Genomic DNA, 26,887 nt, shown 5'->3' with positions numbered 1-26,887 from the left:
ATTTATTTTTTTTTTCTGAAGCAAAACAGTTCAGAAATCTTATTGTCACTTTGCAACTTCAGGGGGAAAATCAATGCCCCCCTCCCCCTAAAAGCATCCTTAGAGAGCTCAGCTGTGTTCTGCTTCATTATGTTGCTTTAGCTTATCCTAAGGCAAATAGCATGCAATCCACACCAAAAATAAATTGACATATAACTGGTAGGGATGAGAAAGTAAATGAATTCTAAAAAAATATAGTAAAAATTCTTGCCCTTAAGGCACTAAATCAAATGTTTCTTTTTAAAAATGACTGCAGAGTACTTCTGATGTGTGAATATTTGGTGCCATGCTTCGAAAAGTCAGTTACAAGCTGTGCTAGCAAAATATTTGCCCCTTCTGACACATTTTATTATGAAAGAAGCTTATTAAATTCTCAAGAAGGCTACAGCAGATTAAACTGCTGAGGATTCTTACAATTAGCATCGATTACCTAAGAATTCATGTGTGATTTCTGAATAGAATTGGCTTGTCAAACAACAGACAATTAAAAAAAAAAAAAAATCAATCCCAAAGCCACCTCCAGAGTGTAGTCAAAATCCACTATTCAAGGTAGGTTTGGAAAATAATCAGAATGCAGTTTCCTATGTCAGAATAAAATGAATGTTAGTGAAGTGCATGCAAACTAAACCAGTTATAAATACTATAAGGAGCTGAGTAATTTTAAAATCCCATCCTTTTTAGCATCTAAATAGGCTAATGCCCCTGTTGCTTATTCAGCACTGCTGATTTATAGAGCTCAGTACTATGAATGTCTAAACACTGTTGAATTTCTCACCGTATTCAGCGCTGTCTGCCTGGTTATTTGATGCTGGAGATGGAGCTCATAATATCCACACCATTCCCAGCTTCTCAAATGAGGCCATCAGAAGCATTAACCCATCTTACATCAGGCTGTGTCTTAATGCAAGGTGACTACAGCTTCAGGAAGGGCCCAGCTGATAGACAGGATTTACATAATCACATTAATTTATGATACTAAGTGAATGCACATGATCCACTGTAGAGACAGCACATGGTGAAACACCTTTAGGTGAAATTTGAAGATGAATTCAATTGACATACTTGCAGAAATTGCAAGATATACATTTCAAGAGGTACTTCCACTGAGTGTTTAAGATTTCACTTTGCTGTGACCTTGAATTATGAAGCTTGGCACCCACGCATTACAAACCATCCCTTCTTCCCTTATTCTTTGACCATGTAGCTCCACAGGCTCCCCTACCATGGAGGTTAAGGTGRCATTAAAATGCAATATAGCTACTCATTTATACTTTTAAAAGTTATAGCAGCTTCCTCAAAAGTAGATTTTACTGTGTGAAAAAGTAAGACTCAATCAGTGGCATATTTAGATTGAAAGCGTAACATTAACCTGAGACTTTAACAACTTTTGTTGAAAAACAAAAAAATATATTTAAATACTTTGCTGCTGAGATATCACACAGGAATCAGTTTCCAGTGTTGTTGGCTTAAGATGTGCCACCTTACTTTTTCCATCACCTCTTGCCACACAAATTTCACCTCAGCTACTCACTATTGGTTCATTAGACTCTATTCTTATTCTTTCCACCATTTYTCTGCTGCTGTGGTAGAAATCTAGRGACTGCATTAATTCTTTATCACTCTAAATTAATGCTATTCTTTTTCCCCAAATGTTCTTGCTTTTCTTCCAAAAACATTCTTCTCTAATTCTACAGTCCGTGGTGTAACTTCTGCCTGACTGGCTGCTCTGACTTTCTCTTCTAGACCTATTTTCTCAAGACTTGGTCAGCTATTTCAAGGAAAATTTTATAAAATTGTGGAAAAATTGCAGTGTCCTTTCTTGCACACTATTGTATTTAACCATTTTAATTCCAATCTTTCAGCCTGACCCTTTGCTCTGACYTCCTGCCCCCCAAACTCCTTTTCCTCACACTTCCCTCTCACTTYTGAAACTTTCTTCTGCTTCATTCAGCCTCAAAAATGAGGCCCCTTGGAGAAGCACTTATTTCTTCATCTATTCCTACCTATTCTTTCCCTCTCTGCTAGKATGTATCATATTAAGTATTATATTCTCTCTAAATGGTATCTCAATGTCATTTCGGTGCTTTACCTGTAATAGTTCAGTCTCCTTACCTTTCTACACTTGAGTCCTTGGAAGTCTGAGAAACTTTATAGGGGTCCTCTCTGGCTTATCCTTCTATCTCTTTGCACTATTATTGCCATTTCCTTTCAGGAAGACCTTGTCCACTTTAGAAGCTCACTATGTCAAGACCAAATATACTGTATTCCTTCTCATTTCATCTCTTTCTTTCACCTGCTGTTTCCCTGCCATCGCATCTTTTATCTGGATCTGTTCTTTAACTTTATCCTCCTGTTCCAGATGCAAACCAGAGCACGTTTTCTTTCTGCTTTCCACAATGTCCAAGAGGCAATCATGAATTTGGCTCTGTCCTCTATGTTCTTCCTAAAATTATTTCAGATCACCTAAGCAATCATTCTCTCCTTTCACTTGTTTACAATCTGTTCTCTTATTTTCAGTCTGTACARTACTTAGGGTACAAATGCACTTTTACATTTAGGCCTAATTCATAAATAATAATTTTGGTGAGGGAAGGACAGATTTGCAAAGGTAAAATACAAAATATGAGTTTGTTTCTTTCCAGAGCTGGAAACTAATTTACATGCTCTGAGATAACTTCTCCAAGAGCCCATTTCCTTACATCTAAAAGAAGCCAAAGGCTGATTAAAACTTCCCTGAGGGTTGCAGGATAGCAGCTGTGAGGCTGTTTTATGTATTGATAACTGCGCTTCCGATTCACGCTCTACTGATCCTAATTTTTTCTCCATCTTTTGGAATTTAGCAGAGGGCTCTCTAAACACTGAATATCAGCAACACTGAAACTTCAGCTTGTATTTCCTGACAAGTGTCTACAGGCATTTATCTCATCTTGAGGGTGATCCCGAGGTGTTGGTGTCAGAGCTGTTCTCTCCTCGGCTGCSAGGGCAGCGTTTCCATTTCAGCACTCGCATTTCTGGTGTGCTGTGAAGGGCTGGGTGAAACTCATTATGAAATGGAACAGCTCTCATTGTGTTTCATCCATATGAGTTTATAAAAGGACTATGAACCTGTTACACAGGCAGCTGCTTCAAAATGAAGCAAAAATTTCTGAACTAACGAAGGAACTAATTAACAAAACTCCCAGACTTCTGAGCTCTTCCTTTGCTAAGATAAAGTGTTGTTGCAAATGAAAAATTTATACACAGATAAAACACAGAGGCTCAAGAAATTAACTATGGATGAGGTGCTAAGCAGGAATGACCGTGGTGTAATTCAGCTTGGCAGTCTCATGCTCCRGGTAAACTGGAGCAGCCAAGACTACAAAAATCTGTCAAAGGACTTGAAAGAGATTTAGAGCTGTCCAGAATAATGGCACACACATTACAACACAGGGCAACCAATAACGGACAGAATGATTTATACAACAAAATTATAAAAYGTCCTTTCTGTTCAACAYGMACCATCAATTTAAATCCTAATAASRTACAAATACAGRATTTATAAAATAGAGGAAAGAAGAAGCAGAGGATGTGTTACGTTTCCTGTATTTCTATCTGCTGAACTGAAAGGCTTCACACTGGATGCAAGACTGGAGGAGCAGGTTAGGGTCTTCATTTGTGTTTTCATCCCTTTTTAACTAACTATGTTCTCCTGACTTCTTAACTCATTAAACAAATGAACAAAAAAACTTACATTATGTTTTACTACTAAGGTTAATTAGTTTTCCACAGTTGAGGATCACTGRTTGTAACAACCAACTAATTAGAATGGTTTGTTTTGTTTCATGAAAGAAGATGGATTGCATGGTGATCAAAGCTAGAGGCCAGATAAATCAGTGAAGCAAAATTCCCAACTGTCACTCCCCATACATATTAAAGAACATTTTTCTAGATATTATCATAATAAAGCTGACAATGGCAGTTGCAATAATAAAATTAAGCAGACTGTACTGTTTCTTACTAATATTAGTAAGAAAAAGTTGGAAGGTTCAAAATTTTTGCCACTGAGAGGATAAAGAAAAAGGTGAAACAGAAGAAAAATTGACAAAATTACAAGAGAATCTAAAGTTATAAGGTGGCATTCTGATTGGTGACAGGTTGAATTTTAATCCCAAATAAAATAAGTTAAATTTTAATTGAATAATGTTGTTAATAAAAGGTTTGTAAAGATTTACTTGCAGAAGTGAAGTTACTTCACTAGTTGAAATATGTTCAGCAAGAGCTCTACGAAACTATTCTTTTCTAGTATAGTTACTACCTGAAAATTTTATAGATTATTGATTCAGTCTGGGTCAGAACTGTGGCTGTAGTAGAAAACTCTTCTAATCCAAAGCTRTTGTGACAGCCCTTCCATGACTCCCTTAWAAAACTGGCTGCACAAGAGTTTAGGTTGAAGGACAAATAAGAATACAGTGAAAGTAATTGGGATTTCAATGAAGTGCACAGCATGCCTTAGCCCTCGGATGTATTTTCCTTTTTTGGAAAATTAACATAATTTAGAAATTTGACACGGTTGTAAAAGACCCTCTAGGTACAAAATAGTTCTTTATTTTAAAACTGCATGACATTGTATAGGAGAGTGTTTATTCAGATGTGTGAGATAACATAAGCCCTCACTAAGGGACAAAATAATTTCTTTTCTCCTAGACAGGAGAAAAACACAGTGATTGTCAGAGACTATTTATTTCATGACAARTTTTGCTGCTGGAATTAAACTGTAAGCAAAACACTTCAGTAATTAAAGTGATCACATCACTGAGCGTTCACGAGATTTGTGATCTTTTTCTCTTCCTGAATCCTGCAGGTGTAGTACAAGTTCTCAGAAGATGCTGAAGCATTTGCTTTCTCTGGAAAAGTATGAAGAGAGATAATGACAAAAATAGCCTTCTCTTCAGTATGCACAGAAAAATGATAAGTTGAGGGCTATTGGGAAAGTCTACTTTGCAATAACATTTATTAAAGATACTGTCACAGAAAATGGAAAAGAAAGGGATGTTTTTCAGTAGTTGGCATTCATCAGAAACCAGTGAGGACCCAGGCAAAAGATTTCATCTTTTAGAAATCATAATACAATATATTTAATATCTACCACTGTAGAAATAAAACATGCAAGCAGAAATGCTGGATCACTTCCAAATAATGAAAAGAGGAGAGAAAATGTCTCTGGACAGTTTTCCAGGAGMAGAGTCATATTCTTTCTCTAGAGATAATAATGAAAGTTTTATTTTCTCTAGGTGCAAATGAGAATTGAATACTCAAGTCTTTTGAGGCTCACTATATGCTACTGACTCTGCACAAGCTTAACATGAAATAAATCTGTCACCCCATCAAGACAGGAGATGCTGATGGCACCAGACTGATTTGAATGGCTTCTCAAAGGTGTGCTGSAAAGTCATGGAGTGGATTTTACTTACAACAGCAGGAGAGACTCAGTAAACCTTGAGTGCCATAACCATCAGGCTACTGGGTGAATTTTGCATAATTAATGAAGGGATCAAATCCTTTCTCCAATTGACACCCAGGGAAAGCAATGAAACCTCCAGACTTGCAGGGAAAGAGAAGTTAATAACCACTCACCAGAAGATCCAGAAGATTATTCTGCCTGAGTGACAAGGCTAGAACCTCTTTCTCTTTTYCACACTGTACATTCTAGATGTCTTAGCTATCTTACTCATATTTCTGAGGTGAGAAACTTTCTTTTCCAGAATTATTCTCTACATTCCTAGAAAATGTTTTATTGAATTGACAGAAAAACTATGTTGTCAGAAGACTCCAGAATGCATCTACTCAATGCTTAAAGCTGAAAGCTTGTTTTCATTTTAAGCTTATTTCTATTTCCACTTTCTCAAAATGTTCCAATGTTAAAAAAAATCTCAGCAGGGAGTTGAGTGCAAACTGAGACTGCAAAGGCTACACAGATAATTCTACAAAGTTAAGAGCTAATCCAGGAACATTCAAACCCCCACAGTTTTAAGTACTTTATCTAATTGCAATATTTGATTTCATAGAGGTGGCAATTTTACACTGACTGCAGTGCAAGCTTTTGTCTTTAATTTTTTTTTTTTTTAAATAAACTAATTGGAGTAGGAAATAACTAACTCACTCYGTGGAATATGCCAGAATTTTTGACTTTTTAAACTGCAGTCACTGAACATTCTGTGTTTACTTGCAATTAATCTTTTAGGATATCATTGAAAAAATAGAGAACGTAAATGCAATAATTGATAACAAAGAAGGCTCGATAATTCCCTCTTAACTAATTTGAAAACTTGTTAATCTTTCTGCCCCTGCTATTCCACAAAGATTCAATAACACAGATCTGTAGCAATGTTTCCTCATAATTATGCTCCATTAATGTAATGGAATCTATCATGATCTATTTCCTATTTATTTATTTATTTTAGASAGCTCTATGCTGTAGCCAGTTAAGCAGCTTCGAATGAATACACAGATCAAAGACATCAGAGAATCATCCAACAGTTTCAGTTGGAAGGGACCTTTARAACATCACTGAGTCCAACCCCTCTGCCTTCCTGATGTCCATGATTTYTTCTGCCCCACCTCTTAAGATGCAGAAGATGCTCATGGGAATTAAATTATCATATATTACAAGATTGCTTTAAGGGTAGAGATAGAAGCAATATCTCTTTCAAATCGTGCTAGGGTATTTTTTTCTGCCTAAAAGTTGAATGGTTCAGCATCACCTTTCTAAAGCAATCTGGCAGCAGAACAGTGACACCTGAGCAGACATATTTAAAGAAGGAAAATATTTTGAGTTGATTTCTAATTATTATTAGTACTGCCTACCTAGAGAGCTTTGAACAGACTGTACATTGGTGGCTCATGTCCATAAATAATGTCGTCTGTGGTTCATTGGTTGAAGTAATCGGATATAAAATGACTAAATTGAAAATCTGTAGGTTGAACTTTGGATGAGCTCTGGCAGAGCACTAAGCAGGCAATCATAAATGTAATGAAAAGAGAATGGTAGAAATTGAAATATTAAAGAACCAGGAAGTAATAGATTAAAAGTTAATTTTGATAACACTGCTTGCACCAAATAAGAAAATGACTGATGCCAGAAGCTCCTTTTTATTGTTTTCATGTGCTATTTCTTTCAAAAGAGAGCCATTAGATGGAACTGCATGCCTCTGAAAGGGATCAAACACTAAAGACTACCTTTTTCAATTTCATATTTTAGCTGACATTCATGTCTTTGTTGTTAATCTAGTTTGGAACTGGGAAAGCCCCGTGGAAATGTCTTCACAGTGTAAGTTTTTTGCAAGCTTTAACTCAAAAATGAAAGCTTGTTGATGAATTCCTTAGGGTGGTTTTGGACATGGATTCATCCTTTTTCCTAGGGAAGTTTTGTGCCTGAAATTAAGGATGTTGAAGGAGATCTGTGAAATTTAGCAGAACTCTGCTGGAAACCACTCTCAGCTTGTGGGTACTCCAGGCAGGAGGGGCAGAAGAGTCTGACCCAAATGATTAGAATTTCAGCCTGTTCTTATTGATGCCTCTCAAGGCTTTAAAAGCAGCAACTGATAAATCTCAGCAGTGCAATGGTAAAATACAGAAATGTTTTGCCAACAATAAAGGTCAGTCTTTAGCATTTTAAAAGCTCTGTGTGTTGAGTGTGCATCATACAGAAGACACATAAAAAGCAGCAAACTGGCCAGCATCAAATGAAATGCAGTATTTTCAAGGCTTAATTTGCAAATTTCATACAAAGTATATTGTTTGTAATATTGACTGCAATGGGAATGTATAATGCTGCTTACYAAAATACAGATTTTAAATGCTGCATGTGTAATATTTTTTCCAATATAATAGAATGCTGGAAATTAAAGAAAAACTTTAATAAAATTCCTTTACTGTAAACATCAGTCCCAATCTTACAAAAGCAKGCCTTTTATTRGCACTAAAAAGACTTCCACCRAACACATTCATGTCCTGGGGCTTCKACAGCAAAAACCAGCAATAAATTTAGAATCTGCAGTAAACAGATTATTGTATAAAYACAGAATAATTTTCAGTGCATTGGAGGTCATTTGTGAACATTAAATAATAATTTATGACTGACTGGATTACTCAACCGATTTARGATAGGGATAAAAAGCAAAAATACAGGCACATCTTAAACAGTATCACAAATTTGCTTCCAGCAATTCTATGATTTTTATAAAAAATACAAAGGAGGTGAATCAAGAAATACATCTTTAACTTACTGGGCTGTGATAAACCCTAAAATATTGCAGAWTTCAAGTTGTGTGAGGATTAATGTAGTCATAGAGAAAGTCAGGCAACAGTTCAAGCAAAAATATACCCAAGTGACCTCCAGGGTCAATGGCCAAATGCAGAGGTGCTGACAGGAACCCAGAGAGCTGTGGAAATGTCCTCTTGGATCCCACATCTGATCTACCAGCCTGTTTGCATTTTAACAACAGTGTTGATGACAATGTATGAAAATTGTTTGAAAAAGCACCGAAAATCCAAGAATTATGAGGCTACTCCATATGCAAAGCCTAACAGCTTCTTAGAGAATGAGGATTCAAAGGCAGTGAATCCCTTCCARTTTTATTCATTTGTTCGCTATTCATTTGTTGGCAAATCTCGTGACATTTGCCAGGCAGATGACATTTATAACAATTACTGTTTTCATTWCTTGCTCACTTTAAAGTGAGCAAGAGGAGCTTTACAAACAACAAAAAAGCCACCATCCCTTACRCTATCAACAGCTCACAATCCAAGTCAGGAACAGACAAATGCCATGGAGGAGGTGACTGAACTTTTTCCTCTGACTTCTTCCAGATTTCTCGAGGCAAACAGGAACTTTTGGATGCTAACTTGGATGGTAGCTCTTGACAAGCTGATATGAGCTACGTCAAGAGATTTATATGTGACCAATTTTGCACTCTCCAAAAGAACCCACTGAGACAATAAAACCATTGAAGARCAAACATTTTGTTGCCCTTATTTTACCTTTCACAGATTTGAAGTTTTTCTACTGGCTTGTGTTTCCCATGAATTTGCTGCACAAACTTACKTTCACACGTTAACTTTCAGAGATGCATTTTTCATCATTATACATGAGCTTACCCATTAGTCAGATCTCAGAGCTCTAAACACTGAATTTTATATRTAGTTTATATGTAATGCTGAACAAGGTATGGGGCTGCATTTATTTCAAACTCTCTCCCCCCTATCTTTTGCTGCTATGTAAATAAAAAAAGCTTTACATTACAGAGAAAAGTGTATGCTTCTATTGAGGATGAAACAAATATAGAATGCTATGTTATGTTACATTACATTATGCTACGTTACCTTACATTATGTTCTGCAGAAATGCTTAAAGCAGCAAATTGCACACGTATTTAGAATATATATCAATTTAGAGATCACAAAGCATCAAACCCAGAAGTGTTCTCCAGAAAGCTCAGGTGAAAGCCCACCTGKAATAAGGACTTCCAAGCTTCACACATTCTACCAGGGCTGATGGAAGCATAATCAGAGGTTTAAAGCAAGCATGGATAGAGCAGACATTTAAAAGAGGGGATTCATTTAAGAAATAAAGATTAAAATCTTAACAAGTGATGACTCATTCCAAAATGAAGGATATGTAAAGGTTTAAATAGCAAGAAGACAAATTGATAATTTTGGGTTTCTTTCTTTACTGATCTCAGCATCCAAACCCAGTGACCTCTGCTACATAGGAAAACTGAAATAGGCAAGAGGAATGTCTTTTTAAGAGAGCTTCATTTACAAGAAAAGACCGTGAGAACTTGTCAAATCTAGAAAAACCTTAGAAGGTTATTATTTCAAAATAAGTACTGAGGAACCATTTGGGAAAACTCCAGAAGTTTTAGCTGGATTTSAATACATTTAGGCTAGATATTAGCAGGCTCCCAAACAGAAARGTTCGGATGTTCAGGATTCATCCAAATGGAGTACAGGAGACAAAAAAAACCCTATTATCATTAAGACAGAACTTGATAGGATTATGGAAAAGTTTATTTGATACCACTGCAGAGAGATTAGACTTAATGATCCAAGAAGTCACTTCTATCCATTTTTATATACTGCTAAAAGYGTACAACTAAAAATATTAAGAGCAGGAATATTACAAAGAGATATTCAACTCATTCAATAATAGTATTTTTAAATGCAAAAACTATTTATAAATGTTAAATAAAGTGCAGAGAAAAAGAAGTTATTTTCTCATTCTATTCAATACGAAAATGTTCTGATGATAGCTAAGGTACTCAGAGGTATTCAGTGACTTACAGTGAGTGCTCTGAAATGGGTCTAAAAGGAGCAGATGCAGCAGGAGATTGTCTCAATAATTGTGTTCCTTTGTGTYTGCAGCACCCTCAGGGTAAAGCAGAGCACAGTGAGACAGGAGCTGCTGGGTAAAAGCCAATGACCTCAGCAGTGAGATGTTCACCCACAGCCTGGTGCTTGGTGACTGTGAGTAAAACACAATAAATCCCCTGGTGACAGCAAGAAGTTCATCTGCTGGTATGGCCAGTGCAGACAAGGATGAGGACACACTCTGAAATCCATTGTGAAAGAGCTGTGCATTATCATATTTCAAAGGTTACTCATGTCCAGCCCATCACCTTGCACTACTCTAATGAGCTCTGAAGCTGATGTGRCTGAGCCATTTCAGTGGAGAGAAGAGCAGAGGGGATAACTGGCCTTGGGATGCAGAAAGACCAGCCTATCAGACAATCTTGTGCAATTCCCACAGGAGATGTCAGTGCTCTGCCTGATCATGCTTYTTCATGTGAACATTTTCTATGGAATTTTGGAAATTCATCAAAATACCAAAATGTGTGGTGTAAAATTTGGGCACCTTTTGCTTTGAGTCAGTAAACCTATTTGAATTCAGCTTCAAAGATGACTGCAGTACTTAAAGTCAAGGGAGGATCTTKCATAAGTCTGTTAATTGCTCAGGGGTCTTTTACAACTGAGTTTTCAAATACACTGCAGTCAATAGCATACCCAGAGCTTGGGAAAGCCAGAAAACAGCCTTGAAGGAACATTAATTCTTATCTGTTGAGGGGACATACCATTGCCAGCTTACTCCAGAAAGTAATCAGCTGGAGGATTTTTGTGWAGAAACCCTTGGCAGCAAGTAGGTCACTCTCAAGGCTCAGAACTGAATGAGCTCCTATCATCATGCCAGATGAAAGCCAGTCCCTCCACATACTCTGCCCATGGTCTCTTTAGTTAAAAGCAATTTAATGGAGGCAGAGCTGAAACTGAGAAATGGACCACTTGGAGAATGAGGCCTACAGTTTACAAATGATCCTGTTCAGGAGAGTAATATCTGCTTTTAAAACCAGTGAGGGCTGTTCCAGTATTCAAGCATCCTTGGACTGAATCCCAGGCAGTTACTGATGGAAAGTGTCTTGGAGGAAAAGCTATTAACCTTTGAGAGTTCATGCTTAGATCATAATTTTCATAATCAAAATTTTAGAAATAACTGTAATGGGGAATAAAGGATAGTGCCAGACTCTTACGCTGCTCCCTCTTAACAGTGAGTGGTCCCCTTGAGCACTTATAGATTGATGTCACATCACACCATGTGCTCTCTGTCTTATTAAAAGGCAACTTGGACCACATAACAAAACAAACATTCCTGATTTCCATGTATCTGTAACTTGTCTGCTGCAAAATCCCAAGCTTGTGCGCTGTAGTAGAGGCTTCCTTTGTTGTTGGGCAATCTGGAGATGAAATATTTTTAAAAGCTTTYAAGTTTCCTCTAAGGGCTTGCACACATCACTTGCACACCCCTTGCACATTACATTATGTGCTGCACTTGGCTGTGACCTCAAAGGCCCTTCTCTCTTTGATTTTCCTGATTCTCATTTCTCTTTCTGGACAAACAGCATGAGCCACAGTTAAACTGTGCAATGTACCGTGAGGGATTAGATATTAGTAAGAAAAAGTCTTTACAGAGTACTGCACTAGAGTTAACAACTTACAAAAAAATACCCCAAACAACAAACATTTACTCAATCCTGCCAATGTCTAGAACTTTCATTCACTGAGGATGAAAGTAACTCTCCAAGACTCTGTCACAGCTACCCTTGGGAATAATACGCCAAAAGTTTGGCAATTTCCCCAGTACAATATCTTTGTTTAAAAGAAATTTAATACAATCTGTTGGGTTTTGTGATTGTGTGTTTAATCAAATATTTCAATGCTCTTTCTTCTGAARTGCAGATCCATGCCAGTAGATTAATCAATATCAGCATTGGAGGTGGATAAAAAGTTGTTCACAAAAACATCGTTTGTTTGGTTCCCCCCCCCCACCCACTAGGAAAAGTCAGATTTAAAGAATTCAAACCAGTTTGCAGATTTTTGTAAATATAGTTGTATCACTTGGGGAAAAAAAATCCAACAAATTTGAAATGGCTTTCTTTTTWCAGCACAGGAATCTGTAACCCCCAGAGGAACCCTTGGTGTTGTGCCAACCCCTCATCAGCATTTAGCAGTGAAGCAAGCAAGAGGAAACACAGGCAGGCAGGAGTCGGAGAGGAGGGCAAAACAATAGGGTTGGGTTCACAGGCCCTCTATTTAGCACATTTTAAAAGGTGATCGTCGATGYAATCATAGACATTGAGGAATTGCACTGTTTCAAATCCTTGCTTATGTTCACAATTTTTCAGTAAACCCCTAAAAGTGCATTTGCTGTGGTCAGAGATTTCTCTGTAATGCTCCCAGCAGTTCTCCAAAGCAGGTGGGTCACTGATGCCCTGGCAGTGATTGCTTTTGCTCCCCCGTTTTGGATGCAATTTAAAGCACTCGACTGGCAAACAGGAGCAGCGCCATGAAAATGCTCASTTTCACATATGGGGATGTTTTACTTGACTTGTTTTGAACAGGGCYCTTCCTAACCAGAAATGGTGTATCAGCTGCAGGATTTGTAAAGAAAGAGAGGGAGATTTGTCTTCTCTTTGTGGATAAGTGTAGTTGCCAACRCTGCCACGCTGGTCAGACCGAGGTTTTGACGTGTAATTTGGAAGAACAGATGTTTTATCTGGGAACTTGTCCAGATCTTTAAAAAAAAAGAAAAGTGAGAAACTCAGTAGTAGACTCTTGTGTCAGCAGCATTATCCTTAAAAGTCCTGAAGAAATGGTGAGTAAATAGCTGGATTTCTAAGGCAAAGCAAAGAAGCAGAGAGATGTGTCATTACCTTTGTGAGTGACATACACTGCAGWGATGAGCTAATTGGTGATTGCCAGTCAAATGGACTGAACAAAGCTGTAAACCCCGGACATGTTAATGTGCCCATTATTTTCACATCAATCCTCTGWTCTCACTCTGTTCTTTTGAAAAGAGCCCAAGAGTGACATCTTTCCTTCCCATCCGCTGCGCTATCAGCACCGGCAGAGACAAATGGCACAAAGTATTACAGGACTGAAAATGCATGAGAAAACTTTGAGAGATATTAACTACTGCATTTCATGCAAAACTGAACTAATAAAGACTTTTCCTCATAGATGTTCAAATTGAAAGGGATTTTAATCCACCCAAAAAAACATTTCACAAGACTCTACTGTTAGCACTAGGACTATTAAACATATAAGAAGGTAGCTCCACATTTATCTTTTTCACACTCTTCAATTACAACTAAATCTTGCCTTTACTCTAAATGTACTGTCCAATTTGTACTGTGAACGCCTTAGAGGATGTGCTGACAAAACTCTTATCTGTCTGAAATACCTCTCAGACACCTGCCTTAACTTCTGAAGTACTAAAAGCTTACTAGAAAAATTAGTTGGTTAATGCCSATGAAGAAAGGATCAAAAATGAATAAACTACCCAGTGGTTTTCCCCTGTTGTTGCCTGGGTTCTCCCATCTTTCTGCTTGTGATAGTCCCTTCAAGAAAATATAYACAAATAAAACACATACAATTAACACAGATAAATATACCAACAGGAATCCAAATAATGCTATTTTGCAAGCTYCCTTTGGCCTATGCCCTTTCCCCTGAATTGTACAATACACAAATGAAAAACTACAAAATTATTTTTAGAATCAGTATTAAAAGGAACAAGAGAATAGAAAAAGAACTAAGAGCGCAGCAAGGTCAATTGACGAACCAACTGATTGTATCAGTAGATCCAAAGGACAGGAGGRTTGGAAGGAGATGATCCCTTCCAACCCAAACYATTCCAGGATTCAAGACCCAGAGCTGCTCACCAGGTGACTGTGGAGGGGAGGAGGAGCAGAGGAAGAGGTTGCACAGGAGAGGTAAGACTGCCCCTGGGGCAGGGTCCGAGTAGCTTAAATAAAACATTTCCATGCAATTTGATTTTCTACACTACTACTGAGCTCCTGCAGTGGTTTAAAAAGTGAGCAGTCCAGCAGAAAGGAAATGAAATGGGAATGGCATTGTGCCGGCACAGAGATTTCAGAGTTTGCTACACACTGTGCCTGGAAAACCACAGTGTCCTTGAGGTGCAGCTCTCCAGCACGCCCGGCACGGGGTGACACAAACCAGAGCAGCTCTGGCTGGGACACTCAGCAATAACAAAGGTGCTGCTCTCCATTACTTTTTGCTGAGCCTACACACTGTAAAGCAACTGCAGCAAGTTGATAATGATGCATGAAATGGAAAATCCTCCTGAGCACACCCAAAAGCACCGGTGGATGTGCTAAACAACCACAACAGCGCTGCGTTATTTGGCAATTCTTACTACATTTGCCMACACTAATATATTCCAATTTTCACTGGTTTTAAATAGGTGCAACTCCACCCCTTTTAATGTGTTTACTCCTGATGAACACAGCATAAAATAGGACTGGAGTCAGACGTACAGAAGTATTGAGCTCAGGCAGAGAAAAATGCGGTGGGACTAAAGATAAAAACCTTTAGGGGGTGTCAACTCCACTGATTCAAATCAACAGATAATTTGCCCTGGTTACTTCCCTCCTTGACCTATTTRCCCTCCAAGGCCAGGGTAGCTGAGTACCTGGAGAATAAAACCACTGTGGGGTTATATGTGCCACTATCACACAGCAGCAGCAATTCTTTCAGCATTGCAAAACTTGYTGGAAATTGTTTGGAGAATTTTCAAAGTAAGTTTTCAATACTTTTTGATTCATCTCCATAGTCACAGTGCTACTCAAAGGTTTGCTGAAACAGCTGCAGGCAGTGGAGGAATCATAGAGAGATCACATGAAATGCAGCCTGGTTTCTGCAAAGAAAGGATATTCAGTTCCTGCACCATTCCTCTGAAACATTCTGACTACTTTGGAAACATTAAAKACTGGAAATAGCTCAGAAAGCATTTGGCTCAACACCTATGTCTATATATCACAAGGACTACTACATAATGCAAGGATTTAAACCAGGTTTCAATCCATCACAACTAGAAAATGTAAGCTTCATAATGCCARAAATGTCATTAGAATGGAAGCACTGCACACAGGCAGACTCCCAACTTCCTTCCAGGGATCATTCCATATTGAAAACCAAACATTAAACACACTGCCTCATGCACATTACACCATTTACTTTGTGTTATCAATCAAAGACAATTTTTTCTTACAGGATTAGCTTCCTCAAGCAGGTGTCAGTGAGATGAGATGTAGTATCAGTACATGGGATGCAGATCATCCTGAATTTAGTTTGGCTTAAACAGGTGTCAAACTACCATCTTGGCTGACAACAACATTTAAGGACCTAAGTTGTGTTACAGTCAAATTACAAGCAGTACACAATTTATTCTGTTATATATCTGTTGGCATGTGGAGGGGCTTATTCCTCCAGTTTAATTCTGGGTCTTCACTCAGGCTCTGGAGATACTCAGCCCCAGTTTCCTTGGGGGAAAAGGTTCTACTAGCTCTGCTTCCAAAATAGGGCAAAGTTTGTTTTCTCAACATTTGTTTATAAATTTCTTAACTCTTGGTTGTAGCATATCTCAATCCATGATCAGYAGGCTTTTCTTCTTTTATTTGTAGCTTCATCTCTTTGAAGTTTTTTGGTCTAATTTGAACATCTTGGCTTTGTAACGTATTAGCTAGGTCATTTTTAATTCAGTCATTCAGCAATCTGATCTGGAAATTTCTGTAGTTAGACTTCTCAAGGAGTTACTCTACAAAATTACACCAAGAGTTTTCAGTTTTTTAGCAAATTAAAGCATAGGTTTGATATATTTTTTAAAAAGTCTTTACTAATCTCTTTTTAATTATTTTTAAGTATGTTACTGGAACTGTAGACATCTCTGGCACAACGCTTTCATATTTCACGATTTTTAAAAATATATTCACATATATAATATAGTTTTCACAATATATTCACAGTTAGTGCTCTCTGTGGGGAGAAAACCCCTCCCAGAACTGGCAGAAAATTGTGGAGTCCACACCACAAGATGCACCATGTTCCAGGTCATCTTTTTGGAGCAGCCTCAGTTACAGACATAAAACTTCTCTTGGCCTTTTTATTTTAATAGAAATTRAGCTTTAAAGGAATGTTTTAAAATTATGGGGTTTTTTATACTAATTTTGGAGTTTTCTAACTTCACTTCTCCTCCCATACTGGAGGTCTGTGACACACAAAAGCCTTGAGAAATGGAAATTTCCTCACCTGTGCACCAGCTGCTTGCGGCTCACACAAACCGCGGTCTCGTAGTCGTGGGTGACACAAACTTTGTGTGGGCTGCACTTCACCTTCAGGCAGGGATCTTTGGATGGATCAAGGGCTATAAAAAAACAAACATATTAAAAAATAAAGTCAGAAATGCATGCTAGATCTCTCTTGGCTGGCAGATGACAGCTGGTTAGAATGAACACTCCCACATATAAGTGAAAAAATCCTTTGCTGTTTTATAGTATGTGCTGCTGTTTTCAGACTGCATGTGAAATAGAGAAGTTCACATAGAGAGATAGATGAAGAGCCTAAAGACTGATAATTGAACAGTGATTTGAGTCTAACTGGTATTCACATTAATACCAGACATGGCACTTTGGGATAAAGTTCTGGTTTTACAACCTGCATCATGCTCTTTATTTCACAGAAAAGCTGTATTTGGATAAAATAGACTCAAATAACAAAATGACCAGTATTTTAGAAGCTAACTAATAGCTAACATAATGCAGAATGCTAATAAATTTAATTTCACAGATGCTGTAAAAGAGGCATGTTATTTTCAGAGCTTGTTTTTAATTTTTACAGTTAAGTATCCCCTATATTTAAAATGGTTGAGTAGAGGTTTCTAAAGATCAGCTTTAAGACATTATCCGCCAAGATGAATTATAAATATTCAAAATATGGTTATGTGAGCACTTCAGAAGGAAAAGCTCTGCCATACCAGTCAAATGGAGAAATTTCACTCTTGTTTGAGAAGTGATTTTCAGAGAAGCTCTTTTTTGGACATTCTATTGCCATAAATTTGATTTCCTGTTCCTCTTCAATGTTTTCAAATCCCATTTTACCTCTCCGATCCCTCCCAACATCTCGCTGAGTTCTTGGAAATGGGCAACTCTTGGTTTCATTTTGTGGACTGTATGACTCTTACTGCCCTTTATGACAACCATTGCCCACTTCTAATGAACAATCAGAGAAACTTTCAAAGGAAAGTTTTCAAGTACAAGAAGTTTTAGTTTGCTATGTAACCAAATTTCTCTAAGAGCAAATATATTTCCAACAAGCAGAGGGTTCTTCTGTTTTCCTGCAGGTCTGAAGTGCTGCAGCTGTTCTGTGCTGGGTTAAACAGCCACAGCTACAAGCTCCTGCCACATTAACACCCATTACACATTTGTGATGGGCAATTAAGCTTCACTAGTGCATATGTATTTACTGGAATGCCTTTGGTGCAAGACAGGGGGAAATCGTAAAAACACAGCAAAAGTGTTAAAAGCTTTTTCTTTTAAACCATTAAAACTGATAGAAGAGGTGAAGTGAGCAAGGAAGGAGAAAAGACCATCTGTTTCCTAACTATAAACAATAAGGCATCAACACTCAATGTGTTGCCATTAGGAAAATACACAGGCAGTGTTTGAGCAGCCAGGGTTTGTCCCACYGAAGAGACCAAAGACTTTCAAGGCTCTTCAGGGACAATTTGCTGTCGCCTTTTGGTGTCTTTTTTAAACCAGACAGATTAGACGTATCCAATTCCCTGCCCTTTACATTCCCAGAACACAAAGAGTGAGATACACCTTCTTAATCCTCTTACTTCACTCTCACTGGAGACTGAGTTAAAGAYTGAGGCAGATTTTGACAGGGATTGAAACTGAAGCCACAGTTTCCTGAGCTGGCTGTCTACATGTAGGACAATCCAGAATGAAACACCTTCTGCAAAACCTTTAATGAGTGAGCACCACTTGGAATGTGCAGGGTCACCACACCATCGCTTCAGTGGGCTGAGGGAATTCAGAAATCACAGACACAAATTTAATGACCAGAACTTTTGCTCGTTTTCAGCTGGCCTTGCTGTGCTGCTGGAGCCCATGCACGYTGTTTGCTTTTGCTGGTGACACATCCTTGATGCAAAATGCTGCATCAACAAAACTCACTGTGCAAACTGGCTGCCAGCCCAGGGCTAAGAGCTGCCAAAGCACAGCCTGGCCTGGTGCTCAGAGGTTTCATCAGCCCAAACCTGCTGAAGTGGGGATGTAGGTTTAGCTAGGAAAGTGAATACTAGTTTGGCATGAATAAGAAGCAAAATCTAGGCCCACATGGTCTGTGTAGCATCATGCACAGCTATAATGCTTAACATTTTTTCACAGTATGATTTACTCTAATTGGTGAATCTTACGGATTTCAAGAACTATTTAGATCTTCTAAGGCAATAAAAATRCATGCAATTCTGAAATAACATCACACTATACATTACTGGTAAAAGCAACACAACTTTCAAGTATTTTGCAATTTAAAAATTGTCTGTTAAAAAAGAGTTGACAGTTGAATAGTCATCAGTGTGAAGGAGAGCAATGGGAAAAGATGTGGYTGGAAATCCCAGCCACCATTTCCTTACAATCAGGCCTCAACTTTCTATACCCCAGTGAGTTACTTCTAAAATCTGAAAACAATAATAATGTTGACAATAATAAATAAAGTAACTACTGTGTTGGATGAATTATTCCATTCATGGTGGAAAAGCTCATGAAAATCCTTAAATGGAATACATAATAGAAGCATCATTTATTATTCATTACGCACAGCCCTTACATACAGTTCAAAACAGCAGTTTATGAAATACAAGCCAAACTTTAAGCTTTGTCAGAAGACAGCAAAACCCTATGATGTGCATTGTTATTTCTTGAGATTTTTTTCCCCACTTATGCAGAATGCATGATCCATACGAACACTGAAGTTCAAAGGAGGGATTTATATGTCTGCAAAGTTCCTCAACATGTTAAATACATTTGGATGATTGTTCTACTGCTAAGCAACACAAGCCCTTAGGACAGCTTGTAATAAGAAACAATTTCTGAAATATGCTAATCAAAGATCATGCTTTGTTAATCAGATTTCTACATGACTAGGAGCAGATGCTCATCATCGGAAGAAGAACACACCCTTGGGAATAAGATGAAACATAACAACCATATTTGTCATTACAGTTCTTTTTGTCCTAAAGCAATGAGTATGACATCTTTGAAAATGAAGAGCTACAAATACTAATAAATAAATAAAGTGGGAAGAAGATGTTACTTTATCAGTTTGAAAGAAAAACTTCAGCCATCCCTTCTCTGTGTCAGGGAGTCGGCATTTCACTCTGTCGGCACAGTAATAATGAAAATACCTTAAACCTGAATTTGGGATGTGAACATTTTCCCACATTTTCTTTAGGCTGAGTCTGAAGGTGAAATTGATATGATTAATTCATCTCACTTTAGAGTGGCTGAGCATTCATTCAACATTTATGTAAAGAGATATGTGTCCAGCCAGTACTGGAATTAAATGTTTCACTTGGACATAAATTCTTTGATGAAAACTCACTTCAGTCATCCTTCATTTTATGAACCCAGGCTCCATAGTTTCCTGTTCTGAGAATTTTTCATGGATACTTCGTTTCCAAGGGAAGGATCCATCCCAGGAAGCAGCTGACTAAAATACAGTACTGGACATCTCAGTATAATCACTGTCAGAAGGTTTTTATCTTGGGAAAATTTGGGAAACTAGAAAAAATKCTCTTGGTTGAAGAACCTCACTCTTCCTTATTTCACTCTCAGAGGTTTCTGCTGCTGACATCTGCTTTCTGGGAAACCGCCCTACTACTCAAGAGTTGAGAAGTCTCTCCCTGTCTTGACAGTGCAATGGAGGAAGTAAACAGAGGTGCAGAATCAGAATTCTTGTCCTACAGAATTCCGTTTTTTTCCCCCTGGTTTTTATTATGCAGAGCAATCTAAGTTCTCTCTTAAAACTATAAATCTTCTATGGTTATCTCAGAGAGAGACCAGAATAACTGRTAGATGATAAACACCAGGGATTGCATCAGCCTCCTAACAGCCTCCTAATGATGACATTGCTTCCAATACCAAAAGATCTTGGAACCAACACCAGCTGCATCTCAAATCTTTCTGTCCCAGCTCCACAYAGCAGAGAACGTTCCCTTAAGAACTGAACACACTTTCCCTCTCCCCTCCTTGCACCGTTCACCAGAGGCTGTGGATTTACAACATAAATCAATGTTGGACAAAGACCTACCAACAGTGTTTGAGATACTTTTCAATTACATTTCACATTTTTATTTATTACCACTATTAAAAAAAGACTTATGACTTGCAGGAAAATCTTAGTTGAGTGAACGGCAGTACAGGGAGAAGTTGCTCTGTAAGAATGTAGCTCCATATGTTGTGCCGGTGGGTCACCGTGTTAATCACAACAGAGAGAATTTACTTTTCACACATTTGACTTTAAAAGGGTGATAACAAATAAATACTTTCAATGTCTCACAGCAATGGATGTGTAATTCTGCAGAAACTGTACAACTAGTTCACAACAGATTTATGAGCTTGATTCTGTTTTTATGACCATTCCTTAGGGGGAAGAGAGTAATTTCAAAATATAGCTGTTTAGTGAAGCTGAAATGAACTGCACAATCAAAAAGAGATGGCATTATGTAAATATTGGGGGGGTTTGTTTTCAAAACTGCCTGCCAATAAGTGCTATGATCACTCAATAACAAAAATACTCCCGCATAATGCAATGTCAGGAGYAGTTGCTTTTATGCAATCCCCTTGGAACTGTTCTGACTATGTAAGAAAAGATAAACATCTGCTGGGAGAGGTAAGATGAAATGAAAAATGAGACCTGTTGTCTTCAATGCAAAGATCCAAGTGTGTATTTTAATACAACAGAGACTGATAATAAAGCTAAGTCTCACAATTAAATRATGCATTACATTGTATGTGTACATTTCAGTGTCATTACATATTATTTGATTCCAGCGTAGTCCACAAGCAGGCAGGAGAAGGAAAGCACAGTTCCTGGCTGTGGAGGCCAGGAAATGGGCAGGAAAGGGAAAGGCAGGAATGGGAAAGCTGTGGACATGAGCAGGTCTGGGCAGGCAGTGGACAGAAGGCTCTGACCCTTCCTCACACTGAGCATGGAGTTTAAATGGTATCTCACATCCAACTTCAGACCTAGGAGGGAAGATTTCAAATCAACAACATGTGTCCACTTCCAGCACGGTGACAGCCAAAGGGAAAGTGTGACTGAGGCAGCTGAGCAGTGCCTTGGTGGAATTTTACTGCATGCTTCCATGAAAACCATCATGGAGCAAATGGGAAAGAGCCTTTCCTACAAACTGCTCTTGATTTTTGCTAGAGAAATGACATGCTTTCAGCACATGATGGCTAAAACCAGTTTTGGCTTTAACATTTTGATTATTCAAAGAACACCACAGCCTTCCCATCAGAGGCAGAGCTTCTGCTTTAAAGTACATAATGAATTTATGCTATTTTTCCAAAGGTGAACATGGTCATACATAAGAGCTCTTCTCTGTGAAGGCCTGGTAGGTTTTCAGTGCTCTAGTGGCAAATTTCAGCCAACCCATGGGCTGGGGTTAGACTGTCAGTGGGGCTTAATCCAAGTGCAGTGGGATTACTCCATCACCCTTGTATGGACAAGACACCCCAGGCAGCCTGTGATGGAATTCCAGGCTTTTACAGCCATTCAGACTGTGTTTTTTGTTGTAGCTAAATGTAACATTTATTCTCAGAGGCTATATTGTTCATAATTCTGGTTTTACAAAGYGTTATTTAACAACAGATTACAAGACCCACCCCCACTTAAATGTAAATAACACCAATGGTTTTATTCTGCTTCTGCAAATCTTGGCATCAATCATTCAGCTCCATTAGGGAGAAAATTTGTGTTACCCCACCCCCAAGTTTAAGAGAGAACACATCTTCCAATAGTCAGCTCAGATATTTAAGTSTCTCTTTTTCTCCTCAGAGAAGTTTGGAAATCAATTCAGCTGAAAATTAATTACCGAATGTTTCAAACATGTATGTAAATTATTTTCAATAAATGGAATTTCCCAAGGCAGTTAGGAAATAACATCTCAAACTGTCAGCATTTGCTCCATCCCTGKGTAGTATTTTTGCACAGCTTTGTTTTGGAGCACTCTAACATCTGAATGGCTGAAGATGCTGATACAGTGCACAGAAACATCTATTTTAATTTTTACAGGCACTTTAAAAATCACTTTTTATAACTGACATATAATTGCTTTTGACATTGCTGAGGGCCATCCAAGGCTGAAGATGCTTCAAAGGATTCTACAGATTTCCTGTCTGAAGCGAAGGATAAGAACCCTTGGTATTTAAATTAATTTTTTTGACGAATATACATAAATCCAATGCAGTGAAATAAAAAAAAAAAAAGAAAAGGCAAAGGAAAGAGAAATAGGACAGGACTGGAATTTAGGAAATGTGCTTCCACTGGTGGATGTGATAATCGGTCACAACCCTCAGTGCAGGTGCCCTTTTCACAAACATCCCTCCTGCCCTCAAGGCAAAGGTTCATCCCACATGCAAGGATGGCTCACTCACATCACTTCAATGGTCCTGCTGTGATGTTCCCCTCAATTCCAAACACTTCCACTGTGGGATAATTTGTGCTTGCATGTGTCATACCTGAGGGTGTGTTTCTGCACATCCTGGTGAGCTGAAGGCAAAACAGACTTTTAAAAAGCCCCCAGACAGAAAGATATTGGTTAGATGTTCCTTTCAATCATTAATTCCGGGAAGAAGTGGGGTATAAAAATTACCCCACTATCTGGGATTCAGAGGGCTTTGGCTTATGTTTAACGACAGCAGCTCTGCAGCTTCTGCTTTAGAGTCCCCAAAGCCCTGGGGTGACCCAGCTTCAAGCTTCCTGGGATGGGAGAGAGAGCTTCAAAAGGCTGCTGTAATCTTCAGTTGATGGGATGGGAGGAAATGCTGAAACCTTTGCTTCTGCCTCACAGGGAGGGCCCCGTTCTGGGGGATCTGGTGTAGGATCTTCTGTAGGATCTGCTGGCCTCTCCCAGCCCTGTAAGGACACAGTCTGTATCCCAGGCACCCCAAATCACCTCCACTGCTCCAGCCTCTCCCTGCTCTGCCCAAGAAGGTTGGGAGAGCCTTTGCTGATCTCATCCCACCGCCCCTGGGTGCCATCCATCCCTCTTCTGGAATGAAACACCCGCCCCCAGATTTTTATGTTCAATTTCCTGGCAAATGAGTGTGAGGCAAAGAGAAACAGACTTGGAGCTCTGCACAGGTAGATTGGGCTGGCTGATAACATCTTGCCAAAGGATTCTAAGTCAGGCTTTAGTTTTGTAAGAAGCTGAGACTGCATTTTGCATATTTGTCATTGACACTGCCTGATCCCCCTAAACCTCCAGATCCCAGTGCCAGAACAGAACTCTGTGTTTCTTTCCAAATGCAAGAAAGATTTTATTCTCTTTGCTGCTGGAAAAATACTGGAAATAAAAACTAGAAAGATTTGGTAATGTCAAAGCCATACAAAAGACTCCAAATCATCATAAATAAATGAAAAAGGAGAAAGTATATTTAATTTAACTTTGAGATTTCTGAATGCTTGGACTTACTATGGTAAGTTTGAAATGCTGGATGCAATTTTTCCTGTGAAATGATGTAGATTATTTCTGCTTTCTGTTACACTGGAGTGAATTATAATTTATTTAGTGGGATTTCATTTAACACAAATTCTTTTATTCCGAGTCCAATGAAAACAAACCAGGCAATATCTTCTTCAGAAAACAGCATTTTAAGTTATTCAGGCTATATTAAAGACGTACCTTTCCCATTTCAGATTAATACAAACATATATTTTAATGTGCTTGGAAAGAAGTTGCGTTGTATGTTGTGACACATTTCTGTAATGCTTTTGAAGTTGTTGGAATTTATACCTTAACTGAAGCAGTAATGGGTAAAAAATGACTGTGATTTAATTCAGATAGCTAGCTCGTAAGATACTGAACCCTCTTCCAACTCTGATTAAAAGCTATAATGAAGTTTAATACTGTGAACTATGACAAGAAAAAAAAATAAAATTGAAACAATGTAGAACTCCCAAGCAATTTTCACAGAGGAAAAATCTTTAACCAATCAAACTTCATTATTCAATAGATTTTTTTGTCATTAAATCTCATTTCAAAACATGAACAACAAGRATACCTTTTAATGCTTTTTTTTAGAAGTAGTGCAGAAGAAAAACTGCATCACTCTTAGTACTGATTCCATCAGCAAATAGTAAAAAATAAGCACCAAACTGGTTTTACAAATCAGTATTTCAGTATGCATAATTACAACTCTTTCCTAACACAGCATTGTAGAGAGCTAAGCAAGCAATAAAAATTCTGGATATGAATTCTCTGAAAGGCTGACGAGGTTGCTCTATTTGTCGACAGACTGAATGTCAATGTTGTCACAGTTACAGCAATTCCCAGCCAGGCTGCTGCCTATCTCCACATGCCTGTATTTAAATGTGAAACGAGATAAGACATTCTGTTCTGGAAATGAGAAAAACTCTACTTTTTCCATTAAGTTCCTGTGCTTATTTTCTAGGATAAATGAAACAGAATTTGGCTCCAAACATTATCAGCTATCGCATATGAAGTATATAAACTTGTCCCTGAAGTGTTCAAGGCCAGGTTGGATGGGGTTTTGAGCACCCTGGTCTGGTGGAAAGTGTCCCTGCCCACGGCAAAGGATTGGAACAAGATTGGAACAAGCATATTCTATGCCTCTATGATTTTATACTTCATAAATAAGCTAGAACACTGATTTGAAACATTCTGTGAAAGAAGCCAGGGAAGAATTCCCAACTTTWYACTTTTTCTTAGTGTTCTGAGCACCTCAGTGCATGGGCAGTGGCTGTGCCAGCCAAGGGGCCAGGAAGGAAAGGAMACCCTTACATTGTCTTCTTGTTCTRACAYTGCCTTTTYTATCCCTTGGGATAAATGAGTTTGYCACTCTGWGCYTCACTATCKTTTTCAGCAAATATTTRAAATGGGGATAGCAAAACTCAGCATCTAGAAATCAGCCTGGGACTCTTGGAAGGCATCACGGAACAAAAGTGAAGGACCCGTGAATGACTTGTAACTGAATGATTCCAGAACAGCAAAATTCTGCAGAACTAAGGGGCATTTCATTTTCATTTATGGCAGCCTGATTATCTCCATGGAAACATGGGAGAAAAACACTTCATCTTGTCATCAACAGAAGAATTTCCATAWTACATTAGTGTTAGTGTGCACTGAGCAAAACAAATACAAAAATAAAAGACTCTTGAAAGAGTGATTTCATTCTGAAAAGAGCAGTTTCGGTCCTGTCACGTGGAAGCACCTTTGGCCAAGGTGATACCACCGTGGAAAACCTTGCAAGATGGGCTAATCCCTCTGGGTTAGGAATTAAATTGAAAAAAATCAAATTTTTTTATGTTTATAATGAATTTACTGACAGAAGAAACCACTAGAATTATTAAGTTTTAGGGATTTTAGCCACGAGACAGAATCAAAAATACCCTGAATGAATGAGTGCTGCTTCTGCTGTTGSTGCATGTTGCTTGTACTTAATCTAGAAAAAGGAAACACATCAGAAGTGTAAATTGGCTGGGGCTGACTGGTGTAATAGATTGTTGCCTAATGGAATTTTCATTGCTTCTGAGAGGAATTACCTAAGCAGGAAAAGATGAAGCTTCTCTATGGATAATCAATTAGTCATATAATTGATATCTGGAAGAGGTTGAAATGGGAAAGAAATGRAAGGACAAATACCCAGCCTGCCTGGTTCTAAAGTATAGTGAATACAAATGCAGCAAAGAGAATTTCTTCTTCAAGCATGAGTTTAATAGAAACGAGTGATGGGAAAACCAGTGAGTATCTGACACCATTCCTCACTCCAAAATGCAGGGGAGAAGCTCTAGTGCGAAATAAAGATGAAAATTCATAAATTACAAAATAATTTTGTAAAAATTAACTCCACTCTGCTGGAATCAATCCATAATTGCTGGAATTGTGCTAAAGGTAGACATTTTGAAATTGTTTCTAGAYAGTAGGAGATCAGTGACTTTTCTGCACAGAATGAGATGAAAGKGTAAMATTAGCASRTCATCTCAGGAGTGGAAAAAGCAGATTATCAAATGGGCTGTAAGACAGAAAGTGGTCACAAGGAAGAGCATGAGCATTGCTGTTTAGAAGTATCGAGTAGAATGACAGCAATGAAAAGGTGAAGTTATAGGACTTGTACCACACAGCAGAATTTATGTACAGAAGGAAAAAAAACCCCAACACTGGAATCTTTCTACAGTTTTGTTTTTCTTGYTACAGTTTAGTTGT

General features: G+C 38.2%; 1 protein-coding gene across 1 annotated transcript in view; it reads right to left on the bottom strand.

Moving 5' to 3' along the window:
- SPOCK1 (SPARC (osteonectin), cwcv and kazal like domains proteoglycan 1) overlaps positions 1-26,887 on the bottom strand; it is a gene marked incomplete at its 5' end in the record, with an annotated part of 177,674 nt that overhangs the window by 95,374 nt on the left and 55,413 nt on the right. The window contains one exon of the mRNA XM_057373693.1: positions 16,681-16,795. Coding sequence (XP_057229676.1) covers positions 16,681-16,795 — 115 coding nt within the window. The remainder of the gene's footprint in view (positions 1-16,680; positions 16,796-26,887) is intronic.

Source organism: Malurus melanocephalus, unplaced genomic scaffold (assembly GCF_030028575.1).
Source record: "Malurus melanocephalus ecotype Western Australia unplaced genomic scaffold, MMel_1.1 scaffold_205, whole genome shotgun sequence".
Lineage (NCBI taxonomy): Eukaryota > Metazoa > Chordata > Aves > Passeriformes > Maluridae > Malurus > Malurus melanocephalus.
Note: the sequence above shows the minus strand (reverse complement) of the source record. Positions and strands in the feature narration are given on the sequence as shown.